General features: G+C 36.1%; 1 protein-coding gene across 1 annotated transcript; it reads left to right on the forward strand.

The window, feature by feature from the left end:
- The first annotated feature begins 9,788 nt into the window (after positions 1–9,788).
- slc1a6 (solute carrier family 1 member 6) lies at positions 9,789–22,659 on the forward strand. The gene is made up of 11 exons (XM_038281085.1): positions 9,789–9,917; positions 12,901–13,167; positions 13,264–13,401; positions 13,995–14,202; positions 15,388–15,430; positions 15,569–15,697; positions 15,779–15,963; positions 16,136–16,369; positions 17,363–17,557; positions 18,692–18,826; positions 21,316–22,659. Exons 1-11 carry the CDS (start codon positions 9,911–9,913, stop codon positions 21,512–21,514), a joined length of 1,740 nt encoding a protein of 579 aa, XP_038137013.1. The 5' UTR covers positions 9,789–9,910; the 3' UTR covers positions 21,515–22,659.
- Positions 22,660–23,001: the final 342 nt, after the last annotated feature.

The raw sequence follows: 23,001 nt of genomic DNA on the forward strand, positions 1-23,001 counted from the left end.
TCATGGGGGTTCATTCTTTCTCCCCTGTGAATTTCATAATGTCTACTTGGTGTTGATTCACCAAGGAACACCCTTCTTTAATTTGGTTACCCACTGTGAGCCTTAGCTCTAAAAGCCATGTAAATCAAATGTGTTTTCAGAACAGTGGTAGATCTTGTCAATTTTTTCCTTGCAACCAAAACAAACAGTACAGGTCTAATAACTTATTTTGTAGTTTTTAATTTTTCAGATATTTGTTATTTTGTATCTGCAATATGATAAAAGGACATGACTTCCTTGATCAATGAAAAAGTTTGCTTCAAACAGAGTATGAAAATAATAACTTATCTGTACAATATTGCACAACTGAGGTGCAAAACAGTTTAATGAAATGAATCCACAGTCAAGAATAAAACAATATAAATGCAAAGCTCTGGAGAAGCCACCAAAAGACTCTAGTAAAGCTAAGCGATTGTCATTTGTTACTCAAAATTTAAATCTCAGTTAACAGTTTCCGAATTTCAATCTTTAATGTATTTATTCTTTTGTCAATTTGTATAAAAAATTTTTTGCTTGTGTTTTAAAATGTTTCTTAGCTTTGTTATCCCTTCAGAATAATACGCTGTGTACGATTATCATCTTTTTATCCATGCATTTTAATGCAGCTGTTGTGAACATGAGTGTGATGTGTGGGTGTGCGAGCAGAGAACTGGGCATCTGGATGCCAGCAGGGTAGCAGATACAACCGAATCCCTGGTGTACAGCAGTTAGCACATTCATGTTGTCATAGCAATTACTATTGTGTAGAAAGTACTATTTGTACTGTCAGCATAAGGACCCAAATACAATTTCATTTACATTCCATGTGCTCTTATACAATCATTTAATCAAACTTAAAGAAACTCAAGGATCTGTTCCCATAAATTATAATTTTTAAACCTTAAGAATCCTCAACATCCTCTCCACCCACGCATACATCCTAGATGCATCCTTGCAAAGCACAAGCAGCGGCATCGCCTCGTAAAGCCAGAGTTTACAGTGAGGATGATGAGGGGAGAGCCTGTGAGTGGGCATCAGTGCTTCATTAGCAGCAGCAAACAGTGTAGTAGAGAAGATAGAGAGATTCACGTGATGGAGTGAGCATCGTCTTGGACAAACAGGTGGGTGACACATTGTTTTTATCTTTAATTTTAAGTAAAAACAGGATATATGTGAAAAGGGACCTTTTGAAACAAAGAGATTGGTCAACTCTAATTTACTATCTATCTATCTATCTATCTATCTATCTATCTATCTATCTATCTATCTATCTATCTATCTATCTATCTATCATCTGTTTTACTTGTAATTTAGTAAAACTACTCCTCCAAAAGCTTGTTTCCTTTTATGCTTTTTTTTACCCTCATGTGTTTTTTTTCCATGTCCCATCGTAACTGATTATAAATTGTTCATATTAAAGTAAATTCAAATATCAGCCAAACGTAACCTGAGTAAACGCGAACAGCTGTTTTATAATGATGATGTCATCTATGAAGGGGAAATGCTATTCCAATTTAGAAAATGTGTTACAGAAAAACCATCATTCGTACATTGAAACATTGTGTAAGTAGTGGGATGTCCAAGAACTGATTTGCCGCTTAAAGGCCTCAACAAATTGCTTTACCCCTTAATTCTCCACAAAGTCCGGATCTTAATTTGTTGAACGTAAGTGGCATAGTTTTAAATGGACTATTGATGCTTAGTCTAATGTGGCTTATTATCACAGTTACACTAAGAGTAGTGGGTTAAAATTCTTCCTCTGTGTTTTAAAGGAAGGATTGCCAGTTTTTATAAATGCTCAAAAGCTGTTGCAGCCAAATGTTGCACAGGTTATTGGGTCTGAAAGGTGGCTGACTACTTTTCCACATGGATATCGGCAATAAAAAACACCTTAATGACTAGATCATTTGACCTCATAAAAAACATTGCCTAACCATGTGTTTCACTAAGTCTGGAAATTAAATTAAAAAGTAAGATTTTTTCGAGCTGCAATATACTTTCAAAATATCAATGATTTTCTTAAGAAATGTTGTGTCTATTTATGATTGGTTATAATTTTGTCCCTATTCATCTTAAACCTTTTCATTAAGTGATGAGAAGGAAATGGAATTAAAGTATAATTCCCTATCTTCCTGTTCAGGTATACACGTTATATACTCAAAATTTATGAAATGGGAGTTAAAGGTACACTATGCCGGTGTTGATTTTCCAGCGAGACTCCCCCCAGAGGGCGAAAGTAAAAGTGCACTGTCGTAAATATGCACAGCTGTTCTCCTGGTTTCTCCGTCAAGCCAGGCGCGGTTGTTTTGAGCTTAGCAGACAGGCGAACGCAACGAATGACTAATGCTGCGTTCACACCGCAGCTGGCGCGACAGAAGCAGCGAGTTTACATCCAAATTCAATGGTTGACGCACGTCAAGGCGCAGCAAAGGAGCAGCAGGCCCAGCGCGTCTGAGCAGCTGAAGCAGGGAGAGAGACACAGCGCTGATGATCAGAGGCTATGATCTCTCCTCTTAAACAGTTTATTGACGCCTAAATTAACTTAAAATGCAGAAATCTGCCGGCAGAATATGCAGTTTGGATTATTTAGATGAAAAACACCTACCAGCTGCCGCGGTGAACCGCGAGGACGTGACACGCCTCTGGGATTCCTTCTGTCGGCGCACCGCTGGTATGTGGGGGTCTGAGCGGCTCCGACAGAAAAAATATTGAAGGCAGGATAATAATCTGAATGAACTGACGGCACTGATTACGTTTTCAGGTGTATTTTCTCATTTAAACACATATTAAAACTACTTTATTCCAAATGATCACAGTCAATATAGCTGCAAGGCAGAGAAAGGATAGTGAAGCTCCGCCCAACGCGCGTCAGACACACTTTTGCACCGCACAGCCAGAGCGTCAGAACTAACTGGTACAAGCAGCAAAAATGAAGCAGCAGACACGATTTTGCTGCTTTTGCTGCGTGAACGTAGCATAACTGCACAAAGATCGCCACTGTGCTAGCAACGAGAATGCTTTTAACTGGGGGGTGTAGCAGTTCTCGGCCGTAAAGCAAGACTGACTCTCACGAGACTTCTGAGCCTGTGGGTGCGGGTCGGTGCTCCTGCAATTGCAAGTGCAGTATTTCCCCCACAGACCACCAGGGCGGCCGAGAATACCTTTGTTCAACCTGAAATGACTCTTCTTCTTCTTCTTCTTCTTGTTGTGTTTATTGGCGGTTGGCAACAAACTTAATAGTAGCATTACCGCCACTTACTGGTATGGAGTGTGGCTCTCGTTGGTCTAACGCTCTTTTTGTATATATATATCTATATATACTCATACATACACCTACCAACCCACACAAACAAACTTACATCCATATTTATATTCTACTCATCACTATCATCCACACATTCACTCTTATGTCTACTCTATCAAATTCTACTGAATATCTTAGTTTTCTTTAAGAATCTAATAACTATTTGTATATGTTTGCTCTCCAAACTTTCCCTCAAAATATCTATTAACATAAATTTTACCTTAATACTTTCAAACTCTTTTATCATACATCTTCTCTCTCTATCATATTTATCACATTCTAGAATAACATGTTCTACTGTTTCCCATTCTCCACAATATTCACATTTACCAGTTGCATGTTTTTGAATTTTAAAAAGTGAGTAGTTAAGTCCAGTATGCCCAAATCTTATCCTGGTTATCACTCTTTCCTCTTTTCTATTTCTTTTTCCCTTTCTTCTTTCTTTAACCTTCTTCTGAATTTTATAAAACCATCTTCCTGTTATTTCTTCATCCCACCTTTTCTGCCACTTTTCCATCAGTTTTTCCTTAACCATACTCTTTCCTTCAGCTTTACTTGTTTTAACTTTAATGCTAATTGGTTTTTGAATTGCCCCTTTTGCTATTTTATCTGCTCTCTCATTTCCTTCTATTCCAATATGCGCTGGAACCCATACAAAAATAACTATCACACCCATATTTTTAATTCTATATAATGTGTGAAAAATTTCTAATAATATGTCCATTCTACTATCCGATTGCTTGTTTTTAATACTTAATAATGCAGAACTTGAATCTGAACAGATTATTGTTTTTAATGGTTTTATCTCTTCTACCCATTGTAAGGACAATAAAATTGCCATCATTTCTCCTGTGTATACTGATAAATCGTCTGTAATTCGTTTTCCTATTCTTATATTGAATTCTGGTACAACAAACGCTATTCCTACTTTTCCAGTTATCTTTGATGCATCTGTATAGATTTGAATATACTGATAGTAATTGTTTAAATGTACCTGTACTGAACTACTATCAATGATGAAAGATTTATCCTGCTTCTTTTCCATGATTGTCATATCTACTGTTGCTTCTGGTAAAATCCATGGCGGTATTACTGATGTTGGTGTTGTATGACTAATTTCCAGATTATTCATGTTAAATTCTTTTATTTTATTTTCAATTGTCCATCCAAGACTCCCCATATCTTTTGTTTCTTTTTCCCAACATGGTTTTAAAATTTCCATAGCTGGATGATCTGAATTATTGCTCTGCAAATTTAACCAATAATTTAATTCCAACCTTAATCTTCTTAATTCTAATGGCATTTCTCCCATCTCTACTTCCATTGCTGCTCTTGGTGTGGTTTTAAACGCTCCAGAACACAATCTTAATGCTTGATGTTGTATTACCTCTAGTTTAACCAAATGTGCTTTTGCTGCTGAACCGTAAACAATACAACCAAAATCTATGTTAGCTCTTATCATACCTGTATAAACCTGTTTCAAAGATTGCCTATCTGCTCCCCAATCATTTCCAGCCAAACATCTCAAAATATTTAAGATTTTCTTACTTTTATCAACAACTTTCTGGATATGTACATTCCATTTTAGTTTATCATCAAACCATAATCCTAGAAATTTAATACATTTTACTTGCTCTAACTCTTGACTATATAATTTTAATTTTACTTCCCTGTTTATTTTTTTCCTAGTAAATACCATTACTTTTGTTTTTTCGACTGAAAACTTAAATCCCCATTGCCATGCCCATCTCTCTAGCTCATTAGTAACATCTTGTAATTTTTTAACAATGAAATCTAAATTCTTCCCTCTTTTCCAAACCGCTCCATCATCCGCAAAGAGTGAACATCCCATTTCTTTATCAATACCTTTAAAAATATCATTTATCATAATAGAGAACAATAACGGACTTATTATACTCCCCTGTGGTGTACCGTTCTCTACTCTATATACTCCTGATGTTACTTCACCGATTCTAACTTGAATTTTCCTATTTAGTAAAAAGTCTTTAATCCATTGATATATCTTTCCTTTAATGCCCAACCTATATAGTTTAATTAATAATCCCTCTACCCACATCATATCATACGCTTTTTCTATATCAAAAAATACTGCCACCACATTTTCTTTATTAACTTGTGCCTTTCTAATTTCATGCTCTAGACATAATGTTGGATCATTAGTACTCCGCCCTTTTCGAAATCCACTTTGATAATTTACTATATACCCCTTGCTATTTAAATAAAATATTAGTCTATTGTTAATCATTTTTTCCATTATTTTACACAAATTTGATGTTAAAGCTATTGGTCTATAATTTCCTGGTATTGATTTATCTTTCCCTGGTTTTGCTATTGGTACTATAATTGATTCTTTCCATTCCATTGGTAATTTCCCCTCCTCCCAAATTTTATTATAAAATTCCAATATTATCCCTTTAGATTTTTCACTGAGCTGACTTATCATTCTATACCATATTTTATCTTTCCCTGGTGCTGTATTTTTAAGTTTTGTAAATGTAGAGTTCAATTCAGCTTTTGTGAATTCAACATTTAACAAATTATTTGCTTCTTCTTCATTCTGCAACACATCTTTATATTTGAGTTTTGTATTTTCTCTTCCTTTTCTACCCTCCTCACTAATATTGTCAGAACTGTGGATTTTACTGAATGTTCTTGCCAATATTTCTACTTTATCATCGTCTTTAACTATATTTATATTATCTACTTTTAATATAGGATATTCGAATTCTCTTTTAATGCCATTCATTCTTCTAATCATTTTCCAAATTTTTTCTATTTTTGTTTCCTTCCCTATTGTGCTACAAAAATTTCTCCAGTATTCTCTCTTTGTATTCTTAATTATTCTCCTTACCATAGCTTGCTTTCTTTTATAATCAATTAAATTCTCATACTTTAAGTTACCTCTTAATACCTTAAATGCTTTGTTTCTTGCTTTTATTGCTTCTTTACATTCATTTGTCCACCATGGTACTATTTTCTTAGAATTTTTACAGCCTACTTTCTTCACAGATTTATCTGCTGCTTCCAAGATTATCTCACAAATTTTTAAATTTATATCATCTATATTCATTTCCATATCCACTTTTTCTAATTTTATTTGACTTAAAAATCTAAATTTAATCCAATCTGCTTTATTAAAATCCCATTTTTTACTGACCTTTCTATTTTTATTATTTATATTTAATCCTACTTTTATTGTAATGGGATAATGATCACTACCTATTGTTGTATTTTTATCAATGATCCATTCACAATTACTAGCTAACCCATTTGAGACTATTGTTAAATCAATAGCTGATTCCATCCCTGTTCTTATATTAAGTCTAGTTCCCCTCCCATCATTAATACATACAAGATTTTTACTTTCTATTAATTCTTCTATTATTTTCCCATTTCTATCATTACATTTACCCCATAATGTACTATTAGCATTAAAATCCCCACACCAAATTACATTTCCTTCCAAATATTCAGTTAATTCCTCCATTATTTCAATTGATAATAATTTACATGGATTATAAAAATTTATTATTTTAACTTTACCACCTTGTTCCCAAATTTCAATTATTATATATTCAAGTTCTTTCCCTTTCCCTAAAACCTGATATTGTATCCCTTCTTTTACAAATATACCACATCCACCTCCTCCTCCCTCCTGCCTATCTCTTCTTACACTACCATATCCGTTAATCACAAAATCCAACGTTTCTTTTAGCCATGTTTCTTGAATACAAATAATTTCTGGTTTTTCCTCAAGACTATCAATATATCCTTTAAGTTCCTGTCCGTTAGCAATCAAACTTCTTGCATTCCATTGTAGTATTAACATGAATTATTTCCACCAGACGTTCCTGGCTTCCCGTCTACCTCCAATTTTTTGTTTATGCTCTCCCATGATCCCTCTTTAAACCCCAAAAACTTTTCCGCTCCCCTCACTATAATTTTAATCTTCTCCGTTTTATTCTTGGCTTGGTCAGTACAGTTGATGACATATGCCATGAATAATATTAGTTTTTCTACTGGTATCACGATCTTTTCCTCTGTCTGTATCTCACTTTGCAGTGGAATTTGCCTCGTTTTTTCAACCTCTCTTATTTTCTGTTCTTTCACATTTTTAACTGCCTCTGCATAGCTTATATTTTTGGTCATTTTAATCTGAGTGACTTCTTTTGCTTTCTTCCTGACTTCACATCCTCCGAATGTAACTCTATGATTCCCTCCACAGTTACAACATTTTTCTTGTACTTCTTCTTTACACTCTTCTAATTTGTGATCTTCTCCACATTTTGGACATCTCTGCTTTCCTTTGCAAACTGCTGCTATGTGACCATATCTTTGACATTTAAAGCAACGAAGTGGTGGAGGGATATAAGGCCTGACCTGAAAACTGAGATAACCTATTTTGATGTTTAGTGGTAATTCTTTCTCTTCGAATTCCATTAGTATTGACAGACTCCCTACTCTTTCCCCGTTTATTGTTTTTGACAGTCTCTTTAAGTTACTCACTTTGGCACCAACTACACTTTTCTTGATTTTATCAAGATCTTCATCTAGAGGGATCCCATAAATCACTCCTCTAGTTTTTTTATTTTCTCCAATGATTCTTTTCTCTAACACATTCTTTTTACAAATACTCTCCACGTTAAGAGCCTTGTTCTTTTGTTCTTCGTTTTTACAAACCACCAACAGATTCCCATCTCTCAACATCTTTACCATTTCAACATCCCCAATTTTCTTTTTTATTTCTCTTGACACCACAATGGGGCTAATGTTATCTTGTCCTTCCTCATTTTTTAGTTTTAATATTATTTTAAATTCCTCTCGTACAACTTTCCTCCTAACTATCCTTTCTTCCTCTGAGCTACTTTCTTCCAGTTCTCGTTTACTTCCTTGACTTTCACTCATTCCCTTTCCTTCGTCTTTTTTGTTTCTTTCACGTCCTCTCCCTCTTCCTCTCCCCACTGGCGTCCACCCATCAAAACCCATATCTTCCTCATCTCCTAACTCCATTACCAACCGAACCATTCACATACCAGTTTATGCTCAATCCGCCTTTGACAATTTCAATTTGTAATTTGATTTTCCGCCTTCTTCCCTGGGCAGTTTTTTCTCCGAAAAACCTCCGCTCCAAGCACAACCAACGACCTCCCCTGAAATGACTCATTTAATCATCCAAAACTTTATGGAACACATTAATTAACTGAAAAATGTTGCGTAGTGTGCCTTTAACACACTCGTGCTGACACCCTGCCTACACTCCCATTTTATCTATAACCTGTATTATTGTCTAAGAGCATTTATTGCAAATGAAACGACTAGTCATGACTAAAGTTTAAATTGGAATTTAAGTTCAATATATATAAACAAATTTAAAGTATAAAAACATCTATCTTGACAAGAATTGAGATCATTTTAAAAAGCTGAGAGACTTCTCAGTCTACCTTTGTTTTGACAAGCCTTCTTCCTTCTCCCGTATTTTAAGCCTACTATATATACAGTATGTAATCCACATCCTAACTTTCCAGTATAATCCTTATATGGCTTCCATATTTATTTATTTTACAGTCTCTTAAAATCACTCTCACTTTATATATAGCATTTATAATCCATATGGTTTCTATGCATATGTAAATAAATATTTACATCCTGTATAGCACATCATGATAGATGCAAACTACATTTCGTGGCTTGGTACTTGTGACAGTGTAATGACAATAAAGTTGAATTCTAATCTATTCTATTTTATTGAGAAAGATGTCTATAACCTCTGATTTTAGAAATATGATTTTGAAAATAATTTTTTTTATCCAAGAAATGTTTTTATCCATATTGCTAATATTGATTTTTTTTAAATGACCAATTGACCAATTGTCTATATGATAGTCAATTGGTAAATTGACCAATACAGATATTGCAGCTGTTGGGAAGTTATGGTTTCTAGTTACTTCTCCAAAAAAGTAACTGAGCTATTAACTCAGTTGCTGCACAATCAAAGTTACTAGTTACTGGTCACACACCAGACTCAATTCAAGAAAAAAATGCACTTATTTGAAGAAAAATTTACCTACTTTAAATTTTGCTAATTTTGCTGTGTGTTTTTATCAGGAGGCTAATGTCAGTAGTTTTACATGAAAGCTGATATATTCAGATATCATTTTTATTGCTGATATCAGACCGATTTCTAGTATCGATATTGAATCAGGACATTCCTAAAATATATAAAGTGATTACACTGATTCATTGTGATGCATAAATGGGTGAATAGTAGTAAAATGTTTTCTATGTCGTCAATGTAGCCCTTTGTACTCATGTTTCACTTACAGTAGATGCAATGAAAGGTTGTCTGTCCTTTGTGCGTGTGTGAATGTGTGTGTTTCAGGTGGATGTGTGGATGTATGAGAAGGTCAGACCATAGGAGAAACCTTTTCATGTCTGTCTGTTTGGGAGCATAGCGTGTTAAACATTGTGCTGCTCATATGAGAACCATACACTTTGCCGTGTGCGCTCGTTAAGCTCTGACCGTCACCTGACTTCAGTTGGCCTGCTTGAAAGTGACTTTCTGAAACCATGAGTGGTGAGTAGTTCCTTAAATTATACCTGGCTCTCTATGAGAAATATCTATCTACAGCTTTATGCTCAATGTTAGAAAGAAATTATAGAAACTGATATATTTGTACAGAGGGCGTGTACCTGTTTCATTTTAAGGAACAATTAGTGTTTCCTTGTTGAAGCTTAAATTGAAGTTATATTTGTATAATACAGGACATATAGGCAGTTTGAAAGTATAGTTTTGTGTATTTTTTAAATTGCTGGTCTGATTTTCCTTTCCGGGTTTAAAATATGCTTCACCTTCCAGCATCTATCCAATCACTTATTTTTTTAATGTTCTCATATGCAGTGTTTTCCCAGATCTCTAAGTTCAGTTGTTTGTATTATGACGTAGATTATCTTGTCTTGTCTTGTTGAAGACCCTACAGATATGCACTTGGTTTATGTTTTAGTGTATTCTGGCTTTTTGGTCATCTCAGTTTTCAGATTTTATTTTACTGTTATTAGTTATTGATCTACTTGGCTAAATGATATTGCAATCATTTGAATGAGACAGGTTTGTTTTAAAACTAGCCCAAGGCACTCTCTGTAAAACAGTTTTCTCTAAAACTACACTGTTACAGGCTTTGACAAGATAATGGTCTGAGCAAAATGGTTGTGAATCTATAGAGGCTTTAAATTTGATAATGTATGACTGACTTTAAGCTGAAGGGAACTAATCCCTTTAACCTTTCTTAATCTGGATCAACATAAACTTGACATATTGTTCCTTTAAAGAGAAGAAACAGTCTGATTAGAGTGATGTATACACATGGTTTTAAAGCGTAGACTAATCTTGGTTGGTAGATTTTAGTTTTTTTTAAATAAATGATAATAATAAAAAGCATTTGAATAGAAACAAATACCAATTAATGAATTGGCATTTATTGCCATTTTATTTAAGCCTACTACTCTACACACAAATAAAGCAAAGCTACCTTTTGTTACCAATGTATTATCCATTATTATTATTATCCATTTTGGTTGTTATGATTAATTGTTAATTTTATTTTTTTATTTATTATTTCGATAGGATTTAAGTAATTTTGAGTTTTTAATTGATTCTTGTTATGATTCCTGCTTTGGCTCTCTAACTGCTATAAAATATGACACAATATGACACTTAGTTAAAAAAACAAAGATGAAAGGATTTTGAAAAGATATTAGCCGAATTTTAGGGGGCTATTTAAATACAGAACAGTTCACTATGGGTGTACTAAACTTCAAAGATTCTAGATAAGGGACGCTAAAATGTACAGACATTTTATTTGTGCATGTGTGCAACACATCAGCATATTGTGTTTTACTGGCAGTTTGAGAGTGGCATATAAGGTCATAAGACATTAGAGGTAAAAATGACAATGATTATTTATAAAATACTATTTATAATGCTAAATACCATTTACAGTGCTCTTGTCATAGTTATTTTAAAGTGCCATTAACATTAAAAATGGTACAATCATAAAAATAACAAAAGTTAAAGTTAAATATATAAAGGAAAGTCCCAAATGGATTGTTCTCTTCACACATTCTGCTATGTTGCGAGTGAAAATCACCTTGCTCCTTCTCTAAAGGTCTGGTCTGCAAGATTGCACCTTTTTTAAGCAGCTCAAACCTTGTGAAAACCAGGCCTCTTTGTGTCGTATCCTCAAAGGCTTGCATGTATAAAAACATGCACAAGCTCTATGGTGTTTGAAAAGCTGATCTACTAACTACCAAATTGAATAGCCGTGTGTAAAATCAGTGAAACATCAGTTGCAACAATTTAAGTGTATTTGCCTTTATACGTATCTGAAACATATGCTGATAACAAAATGTGCATTATTTAATAATTCTCTTTGATTTCAGTTTCTGCTCTTTGCAAAGATAAACCTACTGCTCTCAGTCACATGGACTAGTTAAAACAAACCGCGTTCTCACCTTACAATTAGATGCAGAAATTGGAAGAGGAAATAGGCTGCTAGCGGCTCTGCAGAGTTAGGCAGAAATACAACTAACAAGAGCTAAACCAAACTTTCACTTATGCTTCATTTGGCTTTACAGTCTAGCTTTAAACAGACAGACAGATAGATTGGTTGATTTGAACCAGTGTAAAATGCTGATATGAAAAATTTGAAATGACTGCAGGAACTTCACTGAAGTGAAGGCATGATTTGGCAGTAGTTAGATAAACAGATGTCTCAGACGTCACGGAGTTAAAGCGCGGGAAGTCGAGTCTGTTTGCAGAGGGTGTAGTTAAAGAGGAAGAGGTTTGGAAGCTAAATAGGAAGAAGCAATACGAGCAGCCACGTGTTTCTACTTCCATAAAGATAAAGACAAACACGGTAAGACTTAAAAGAGCTCTATTATTTCACATTTTTCTGTGACAGCTTTTTAATTCAGGGCATTTAAAAAGAATCCTTACTTTTTTAGCTTTATCTCACTTTAGTGATAATTTGGGAACCTAATGATCTCAATGTTAGTAAAGGCGAAACTTAAAAAAAAAAAAAAAAAAACTGCCCATAATTAAAAAAAGGATCATAAATCATAATGGATTTTATTTCACAGATAAAATAATGTTGTTACTATTAAATATAAATAAACCTGTAACATGTTCTGTAGTGTATAAAACTAAAGAGATGTACTTTCATAGTTAGGGAACAGATGAATAGAAAAACGGTTTGCCAAAGACTTTGTGTTTCACTTTGCTGCTTGCACAATCTTCTCAAACAGAGGACTGAAAAATAGCCTAACGGTTACTTTCTGCATATAAAATAAATTTGTAATTATTGTATGATTATTTCCATTTGATTTTTGACATTTTTGGTTAGAACTGATTGAAATGAGGTTTTGTGGAGTCTTTTGACAAAACATAAAATAATTTTAATTAACAAGAGAACAATCATAAAATGCCTCCTGAGATGTATAACATGTATATCTGAGACTGAACATAGAGGTGGGACAAACATTCCTTTTTTAACTTCTTTCAGTTTCACACGAGACCTGCCTCCTAGACCAGGTGTTGGAGCTTATTATGAATGAGAAGCCACCCAACAGTGCAAGTCTTTTCTTAAACGAGGACACAGAAAAACCACCTTCGCCGGTCAAAGCTGACCTTAAGAGACGCCTTTGCCGAGCCATGGAGAGGAAAGCGAGCAGCATGAAGCAGAGGATTGGCTCCATTGGCAGAAAAAGCCTCAAAGGTTTCCTCAGGAGGAACCTGTTTGTTTTGTTCACCATCGCTGCTGTAGCTCTGGGTCAGTGGAGATTTAACAACATATTCTCAGTGAATGTATGAATTACTTGGATCTATTTTACTTTATTTGATATTTTTTTTGTGTGTGTGTGTTCAGGTGTAATCCTAGGCTTCGCCCTGCGCCCACGCAACCTGTCCATGAGGGAAATAAAATACTTTTCCTTTCCTGGGGAGCTGCTGATGAGAATGCTGAAGATGCTGGTGCTGCCTCTGATTGTTTCCAGTCTGGTCACAGGTTGGCATCTAATTAATACTCAGAAACAACCTATTTCATATTTCAATCATTTAAATGGTTTTAATATTTTAGATTATTTTTAGGGGGTGTGGATAAAAATCTATTTGGTGATATATCGTGAGATATTATTGATTTTTCAGTTTCTAATATCAAATTTATAAAAAAAACAATACATTTTACCTAAAATAACGAGGGAAAATAGTCTACTTTTGCAGCACCATATCTGTAGTTGAGGCAGTCACAGTGGAAGATGTGGATTGACTCAAACCCCAAACAACATAAATACCAAAATAACTTAATGGTCAATATCTTCTGATAAGCCTTTACAGTACTTGCTTTTTCATCTATACATTTAATTTTGATAGCTGGGAAAAATACAGCAATTTACAGTAATATTGTAATATTGTGATATCGTATTGTGACCCAAGTATTATGACAGGTATTGTATCGTAACACATATGTCAATACACATCCCTGCTTTTTTTTTAAATGTAATCTATAAAAAAAATTGTAAAATCAAAATTTTTTCCTCAGTATTTGGTATTGTGTTAAGTTTAAAGATCCAGCAAACAAACAACTACTTCACGTCACAGGTATCTCCTCATTGGACAGAAAGGCATCAGGCAAAATGGGTGTACGCGCGGTGGTCTACTACATGGTGACCACACTGATCGCAGTCTTTATTGGTATCGTGATTGTGATGATCATCCGGCCGGGCAGAGGCAGCAGGGACAGTCCAGTGGTGAAAAATGGAAATATTGAACCGATTCAAACTACAGATGCTTTTCTGGACCTCATCAGGTAAGGCCTTGGAGGTTTCGAGAGAGCAATGTTTTTGCCAAAAATATGAAATGTAATGTTATTTGAAGCGTTCTAAAAAGTCTAAACCTTTTTCTGATGTTAAAAGGAGAAAACTTGGTAAATATTGTTTTTTGTATTAACTGTAAACTAAAACATAAAAACCTATTTGTTAAAATAAATTCAATTCAATTCTACAATACTTTATAATTAAGCAGTAAACATTAAAGGAAAACAGACTGGGTGCAAGAGTTTTGTATATTTTTAAACTTATGCTTTAATGTTGGTCTCTGGTTGGAGTCTGTCTGCATCTTGACTTAACTATATTTCCACCTTCACCTTATTAATTAGAAATTGACAAAATTTATGGTCATTTTGTATACACAGTGTATACAAAATGAAATTTCAATGCATATAGTTTTTTCAACAGTGAATGAGCAGCTTAGCAGTAAAATGAACATTTCCATTTATAAAGGATGTAAACAGTGTAGGAGAAAAGGAAAACCAGTTTAAAGACATGCTGCAAAAGGTATTAATAAATAAAGGTGAAGTGCAAATAAATAAATGTGATGCAATATTCTGTGGAAAATTGAGTCGTGCTCTATTTAAAGAGATTATTTAAAAAAATCAGCCATGTAGTGCAAATATGATGTTTACAAGTGTGATGCAGAGTCTCAATTAGAGTTTTTGATGGGAGCGTGGAAAAAGCTGTTACAGAATCTGCCTGATCTGCATTGAATGCTGCAAAGCCTCTTCCCAGAGGGCAGCAGGGAGAACTGTCCATGGTGGGTGTGAGGGGTCACTGATGATGTTACAGGCTCGGGACACGCAGTGCTGGGAGGAAATCTTTTATGGAGGGAAGAGGAGCCCGATGATCCTCTCTGCTGTCCTTTTGAAACATGTGGGCCAGTGGTTTACAATCCTGCTGCTAAAGAAAAACCCCGTTACTAAAAACGTTTAAACACTTCTTCAACAAAGTATCAGTTTAGTTTAGTTTGCTTTCCTTTGAAATATTGAAATAAAAAATGTCACTCTAAAACTTGATTGTTTCTTTTATGACAGTAAATACACATTTTAACAAGAATCTGAACACTACTTACATCAAATGTGCTACATAAGGTTATTAGTGAACTTAAGTTTCAGTAATGTATTTTTCACCCATCTGGAGTTTTTTTTCTTTCCATCTAGGAACATGTTCCCCCCCAATCTAGTAGAAGCATGCTTCACTCAGGTAAATCTATTTTTTTCCTCTTGGAATGTATGGTCATTTTCACATAAAGAATAAGTTTTCTCAATAGTATACCATTTAAGGTAATGTGCTGAAGTATTAATATCTCTTTGATAACTTGAAATATGGGTTTCTCTGCAGCATAAAACAGTGTATAAGAAGATCATTCACACAAGGAATGTGACAGTGACTCTAAACCTCACCAACACTCTCAACATAACAGACTCTCACCTGAATGAAAACCTCAGCAGGGTGCTCCACACTATACAGGTCAATTCAAATTTAGGACTGTTTACGAGTTTAAAGTCCTTCTTCTGTGTTAAAAACTACTATTTCTGTTGTGTTCTGTAGGAGACAGTGGAGGAAACGGTCCCTGTGTCCGGGTCCTCGGCCGGCGTGAATGCCCTGGGTCTGGTGGTCTTCTCCATATGCTTTGGCCTGGTCATTGGCAACATGAAAGATCAGGGACAGGCTCTTAAAGAGTTTTTTGATGGTTTAAATGAGGCCATAATGAGGCTGGTTGCCATTATTATTTGGTAAATAAAAGCACATTTGCTGCTCTTAATGTCAAATTTGTTTTCTGACTTAAATAAAAAAATGTTACCTGTAATGGAAACACGCATGTAGAAAAATTTACAATCTACAGCTTTTTTAATGTTTGTTTACCCCAGTGAGCAATATTTGTGTCTGAACGATCTCCTTTTGCAGGTATGCTCCTGTTGGAATCTTGTTTTTGATCGCTGGAAAAATAGTGGAGATGAAGAATCTGGCAGAAGTGGGCGGTCAGCTGGGGATGTACACAGTATCTGTCATTGTGGGTCTTCTAATCCATGGACTATTTGTCCTGCCGCTGCTCTACTTTGTGGTTACCAGAAGAAACCCTTACAGTTTCATTGGCGGCCTGCTCCAGGCCCTGATCACTGCTTTAGGGACATCCTCTAGGTGAGTTACATGATGTTCCTTAGTGTCATGATTTCTCTTTTGCGTCCCACATCCTCTTGATGTAGGACACAATGCATATTTATTCATGTAAAAACTGGTCACAAAACTACTCATCTCCTTTGCAAATTTATTGAAGACATTTTAACTCCCAGAACACTCTGGGGTGTAAATAAGATCCCAGAAATGGATGCCTGATAGTATATTACATTCATGTTTGATACATGGGCGAAATGTAGCTAAAATTAGAATGATAGGTTAGAAAAAGGCTTCTAACCAATCTTTCAAAACATTCAAATGTCTTCAAACTTGGAAACAAAGTCCATCCATCCATATGTTTTTCCCAAGCGGGGTCACAAGGGTTGCTGGTGCCTATCTCCAACTAACCTAATAGTCATGTTTTTGGACTGTGGGAGGTAGCTGGAGTACCCGGAGAAAACCCACGCATGCTCAGGGAGAACATGAGAACATGCAAACTCCATGCTGTAAGGCAGCAGTGCTACCCACTGCACCGCCTGAAAGTCCAGTAGATTGCTTTTTAACTTTTTTGAAAAGCTAGTAGGGGTTGTTCACTGTGTCAAATATCAGTTCTTAATAGATGCCTTGCACATCTTAAATCTGTTTCTTGGTCCAGACACCAAAGTTTAAAAAATGTTAATCTCCTGGCTTTTTCAAAGCTTAATGATCTGCTTTTATTTTATTTCCCTATATTGCTGCATCAATACATTTTTAGCATGCATGATGTAGGACACTGTACCTAGAGGCTGTCTAAAAGGTTTGGAAGTGTTTATATGGCAATAAGTCTGATAATTCCTTCAGGACAGCATCTTGGAAATGTCTTTAAGCAGGCTGTCAGTGAATAAAAGATATGTTGTCCTGCTGGGCCTATGGCCATCAAAGCCCAATTATTGACATGGGAAAAACAATGGATGGCTGATGAGTTGTTACCACAAGCACCTTAATTACTCCATCTTTTGCTCTATCTCTCTGTTTCAGCTCTGCTACACTGCCCATCACTTTCCGATGTCTTGAAGAAAACAATCATGTTGATAAACGAGTGACGCGCTTCGTCCTTCCTGTGGGAGCCACCATCAACATGGATGGGACTGCCCTGTATGAGGCTGTGGCGGCCATCTTTATCGCTCAAGTAAATGACATGGACCTGAACTTTGGGCAGATTCTCACCATCAGGTTAAATATTTTTACTTATATCTAACACAAAAATACAAGACATGAATAAAAGAGTGGAATCAATATTTAATCAAAATGGTCATGTTTATTTTTGACAATTTGTTTTTTAATATAGTATAAAACTTTTGTGTAATATTACTGATTAAAAGGATCAATAATATAAACAAAAACACTTTTTTTCTAATTCCTAAATGCCAAGAGACAATTTCAGTTGTAGACTAAAAAAACTAATTAAACTAAGCCTAATGTACCTTGTATTTTTTAAGCTATACCCCTCAAAGATTTGTGTCATTTATCTATAAATGTTTTTCATAACATCTAGTTCAACTTTTTTTGTTCTTGTCGAACTACAATTATTCATTTGTTATTGTAATTATAGAATATAATAGAAAATCCCTTTATTGTCCCACAATGGGGAAATTGTGGTGTTTACAGTAGCAAAAGGTTAGTAGAAGTGGTCACACAATATGCATGTTAGAAAAGTGTATAAAAATAACATTTAGGAACATGAAACAATAGAGTATTGCATGGGTTCAGTGTTTTTACACTGAATTACAAAAATCAATAACAGCTGTGGACATGTTTACAGTAATGGATATGGGAAAAATAGCAACAACACCAGAGATGTGCAAAAAAATGACAGAAGCATGTTATTTAACTGTGTGCGACAGAAACTGCAAAAACCACCATCAATGTAACCACTTATTGAGGTTATTGTTTAGTTAAAAGCATGGAGATTTTAATAAAAACTACAACATTGTATGACTGATAAAATGGTTTCTAGCAGAGATTTAGGTTCTATCAGTCTTTTGGAAGTCAACAAACTTTCCAAATAAAGTGAACAAGAAAATCCAGATTTAGTTGATTTATCTTCTTAACTAAAGGTTTGTTTTACTTTCTTACAAAGACAAACTTACTGTATAATGATTTTCAACAACATATCGCATTAGTTATGTTTTCTCATTAAAGTATCCTAAATGTGGGGTGAATGTGTAACACATTTGTAGTAAGTTGTGTAAAAATACCATGTTTGGTTTCATCAAGCTACTACTCCCACTAGGAGTGCACATGAGCTGTGTGTCTCTTTATTGAATGTCTCCACTCTCTTCTCCATCTCTCCCACCTCCCACTCAGTATCACAGCAACGGCTGCCAGCATCGGAGCAGCAGGCATCCCTCAGGCTGGCCTGGTGACCATGGTGATCGTATTGACATCGGTGGGGCTGCCCACAGAGGACATAACACTGATCATCGCCGTGGATTGGTTCTTGTGAGTCCCCATAAATGTCAGCTTGACAGCGATTGGTCTGGGACTGTGTCAGCCTAAATGTCATTGCAGAGCTTCATAGAACTCAGAAGCTGCACATCTTCAAAGGTTATTGATACATAATGCAGAGCAACCGATTTTATTGTGTTAAGGGGGCTTGATAAGAAAAAAACCCAACAATTCAATTGACTTGACTAAAGATACATTTGTCCAGTACAAGGTTAGGAATGCTCTGTTTAGTGTGAGATACTCCAGTCCGGGTTTGCTTAGTCTCATTTTTAGACTCTGTACAACAGCAGATTTAATATAGTTACAGTAGCAGCAATTCAAAATGGCCCTTCCCAGTCAAACACCATCTGAATGGCAGCCCACTTCCCTGCAACTCCCAGCAGAATCCCTTCCAACCTCCAGCCACTGGAGTGACCCCCTCCTTCTCCTGGGTGTGCATATTTTTTTACTCTCCACCCTTTCACTTAATTACAGGGAGATGGTGCTTCTCTTTAGAGCTCAATGTCCACAAATCATGACAGAAAGAATATTTTAGTACAAAGATAGATGTTTAAAAAGGAATTGTAGGGGACCAGCCAAAGGCACATCAAGGAAAGTGGGGACATTTTGAACGGCTACTACTATACGAAATGAAGTAACTATTAAATTTGGCTCAGCTAGGAAAGGAAGACCAATTACACCACAGCCTTTTCTTATAAAGTACTTATGCAGTGTGCAGCAACGGGGGGTGGGGGGTGGGGGGGGTGGGGGGTGTTAGGGGGTTTACCATCTCTCTATTTTGTCTCTAGCTTGTTGTGCCATTTTTTGCGAGCCCCCAACTTACCCACAGATTTCGATATGCTGGTTCTAAACATTTATTTATTTATTTTATTAATTTTTTTATATATATTTACTTTTTATACAGTGTCCTGTCTGGCAATGTGGCAATAAGGATAATTGTCTTGATGCCAAAAAAGAGCTCAACAGATTTTACTTTCAGAAGTGGAGCAGTACGGCTATCGCCATAGTGTTCCACTTGTTTTATGCATATTAATTGCTGTATTATAATTCACGGTTGGAGTATCACAGATTTTATGGACACTGCAATGTAAATAGAGCAGGAAAGGAAAATCAGGAGAAAAAAAAAGGAGAAAAAGATTAAAGAAAGAGGAGATAACAGGGAGATAATGATAAAACATTTTCAGTCTGCTTCATCACCTGCAAAGAGATATAAAAAGAACAGCACAACCAACAGATATAGTATAAGAGATACAATAAAGTATCACCTTGATACTATGGCTGAAGTATAAGTAGTATTATTTAATCTCACATGTATACTGTGGTAGCTGAAGATAAGAATATGGGCTTCCTATATGGAAGTGAATCTCTGAGTACCTGGATCCAAGCACCTGTAGTTGTTTGTGAGAGTGCACTTGTGCATGTAAAGTTTATCCAAAAAGAAATGCTCAATAGTTGTTGTGAAGAGCTGAAGACGCGCCCCTCCAGAGCACTGAGGCGAGCCCAGGGGACTCAAAGCCCCAGACGCCCAAAGGGACACCAAGAGCAACGGCTCCCAAGTTGGGCAAACCTGGGTAATCCGACCCCCCACCAAGGGAGGAGAAGATAGGACCCCGAGGAAATTCCCCAGCCACCACAAAGGTAGAGCCCCCGGGAGCTACGGGGATGAGTCTGCAGGCTCCACTGGCAGCCAGCCACCCCGAAGTGGATCCGGCCATGGGCCTTAAGGGACCCAGACAGCCAGGAATATGCCAGTACCAGCCTGGGCATCCACCCCTAAACACCGAGCACCCCCAATGCACCCGCGAGCCCAGGCGCCAGCCAGCGGAGGGAGAACAGGACGGGGGAAATGTGCTCCGCACTTGGCAGAGACATGAGATGTTCTTGGGAGAGGCAGCAGTTCAGACCCCAACCTGACAAACACAACAACAACAAAAAAATACAGTCTCAATCACGTCTACCTGCCCTAGTGCCCCCACTTGCAACACACAGTCTCTGTGAGGAGGAACAAACAAAAAACAAAAAAAAACACGAGCGCACATTCACACATAACACTCACATCCAATAATCCCAGGACCGAGGACCCAGCAGTGCCGGTGGCCGGTCCCCGGATTACCGAATGGGCCAATAGGTAAACCTAATACCCAGATAGGGGGGAGGAGAGCGGTGTCACCGCCAAACTAACCCATCTAGTTCCTGCTTCGGACCCTGCCCATCGCCCTGCACCCGGACCAGACGACCCCCAGTAAAAGCCCCCCCAGGGACGGGTCCCACATGTCCCGCACAGGTCACCCAGCCAGGGACCAATCCGTTAGGGTTTCTGTGCCAACACATTTCATTGTCAGAAAGGGATTTAGTACCTTTACAATGAGCAGGACCAGTTCTACCGGCCTTATCTATCCTCCCATCTAGAACCGTCCATGTTAATGTACTTGCCTTCCTTTTTTTATACCATCTGATATTTTCTCATTCTGTGAATATTACAGAGATCGCTTGCGCACCACTACCAATGTACTGGGTGATTCCCTTGGTGCCGGCATCGTGGAATACCTTTCCCGTGAAGAACTGCAGAATCAAGATGCTGATTTGCATAACTCTGTGATTGAGGAGAACGAGAAGCCGTATCAACTCATCTGCCAGGACAATGACATCCTCAACCACCTGAACAGTGAGACCACAATGTGAGGACAGCTGTTTTCACTTGACAGAACTTTATAAATAAATAACATTTTACAAAGAGGGTGAGAGTTTTTGACCTAAAGAAGTTTCTAAAGGAAGTGATAAATGAAATATATCAACTAGCGGCATCTTGTGCCATAACTGCAATAAGGCTTTCTTAAAGAAATACGGATCCTATCCTAGAAAGCTAAGGTAACATAAATTGGATGCAAATGATGTGCAGTTTACATTCAGAAAAATGTATTTTATTACTATAAAAACATACTATGATTATTGCTTTTCTGACAGATTTTAGCCTGTATTTGGATGAATTATATGGTTTATAATCTATGAACTTCAGATATTGGGAATTAGTTGTTTCTTTTTCTTCCTTATAGCATGACATTCAAGCATTGAACCAATTTCTTTACTAGTATCAGCACTTACTACCAACATGACTTCCTTTATAAACTCTTTTTCTTTTGTAATTCTCTTATCTTGACTACTTCTCCTATGGGAGTTTTATGAGTTTCCACAAAACACTCATTTACAGCAGATTGTAAATATGAATATAAAATTAGATTTCAGTTTCCTTACATAACTTAAATCAAAGACTTTGGATGTACTGGACAGTTTTACACTTAAAAAGTGTGTAGTAACTTGATACTATAGTGTTTTTTTGTTTTGTTTTTTTGTTTCTTTTAGATATTTTTTTATGTCCAATATTTATTTGGTGCTATTGTAACCCTGTCATTTTACAAAATTGGCTTCTGCAAAAATGCTTGAACTGTTATTTTTAACTAAGATTGTGCAGGTTTTCATTATTTCCTGTATTTAAGTATGCCACTCTATTATGTAAACCAGTAACTTATCATCATTACATGAAAACTGAAACATAAAATCTGTATTGACTGTTCTAGGTTTGTAGGAAAGTACTCTGAAGGAACATTGTGAAGGCTTTAAAGATTCTAATATGAATTTGCTTTTATGTCCTGTGGCTATAACAGCAAGTGAATTTAGGCTTACCTGCCCATGTGCAAGGCTTGTCCAGAAATAAAGTTTGGCTTTAATGCTCGATGTTACTTAATACTTATTTTCTATGGAAGAGCAGCTATATGACTAAATGGAAACTGTATGAAAAATGCGATGAATAAATGTCTCAGGAAATGAAATTTTTTGTCATTATTGTGATTGTGGCTACCCCTTGTGGAGGATGCTATCCATAAGGTACTGTTTGCTTTCCTTTAGAATAACTCAGGATATAAAGCTATAGGTTAATAAATTCTACACATTTACACTTAATAATGTTTTATTAGGATCCATTATATTAACTTAATAACTCAATCTAACCAACAAAAAATGCATTATATTTAAAAAAGCAGACAGACAGAATAAATTAGTGCACCTGTCTCAGTTCCTTGTTCTTTTCTTATGAACCTCTTGCAAATATTTTCCTTTTGAGTGACACATTTTCTATCATTTTTAAACAAGAATTGATTTCGTCCTACTCTGGC

Source organism: Cyprinodon tularosa, unplaced genomic scaffold, assembly GCF_016077235.1.
Source record: "Cyprinodon tularosa strain WSP-4 unplaced genomic scaffold, ASM1607723v1 ctg167, whole genome shotgun sequence".
In the NCBI taxonomy this organism is placed as follows: Eukaryota; Metazoa; Chordata; class Actinopteri; order Cyprinodontiformes; family Cyprinodontidae; genus Cyprinodon; species Cyprinodon tularosa.

Excerpts from the sequence above, each read along its gene's own strand:
- slc1a6 (XM_038281085.1), top strand. Across the intron at positions 15,698-15,778 it reads GGGTGCTCCACACTATACAG|GAGACAGTGGAGGAAACGGT; the intron begins GTCAATTCAAAT and ends TGTGTTCTGTAG. Across the intron at positions 18,827-21,315 it reads ATCGCCGTGGATTGGTTCTT|AGATCGCTTGCGCACCACTA; the intron begins GTGAGTCCCCAT and ends TGAATATTACAG.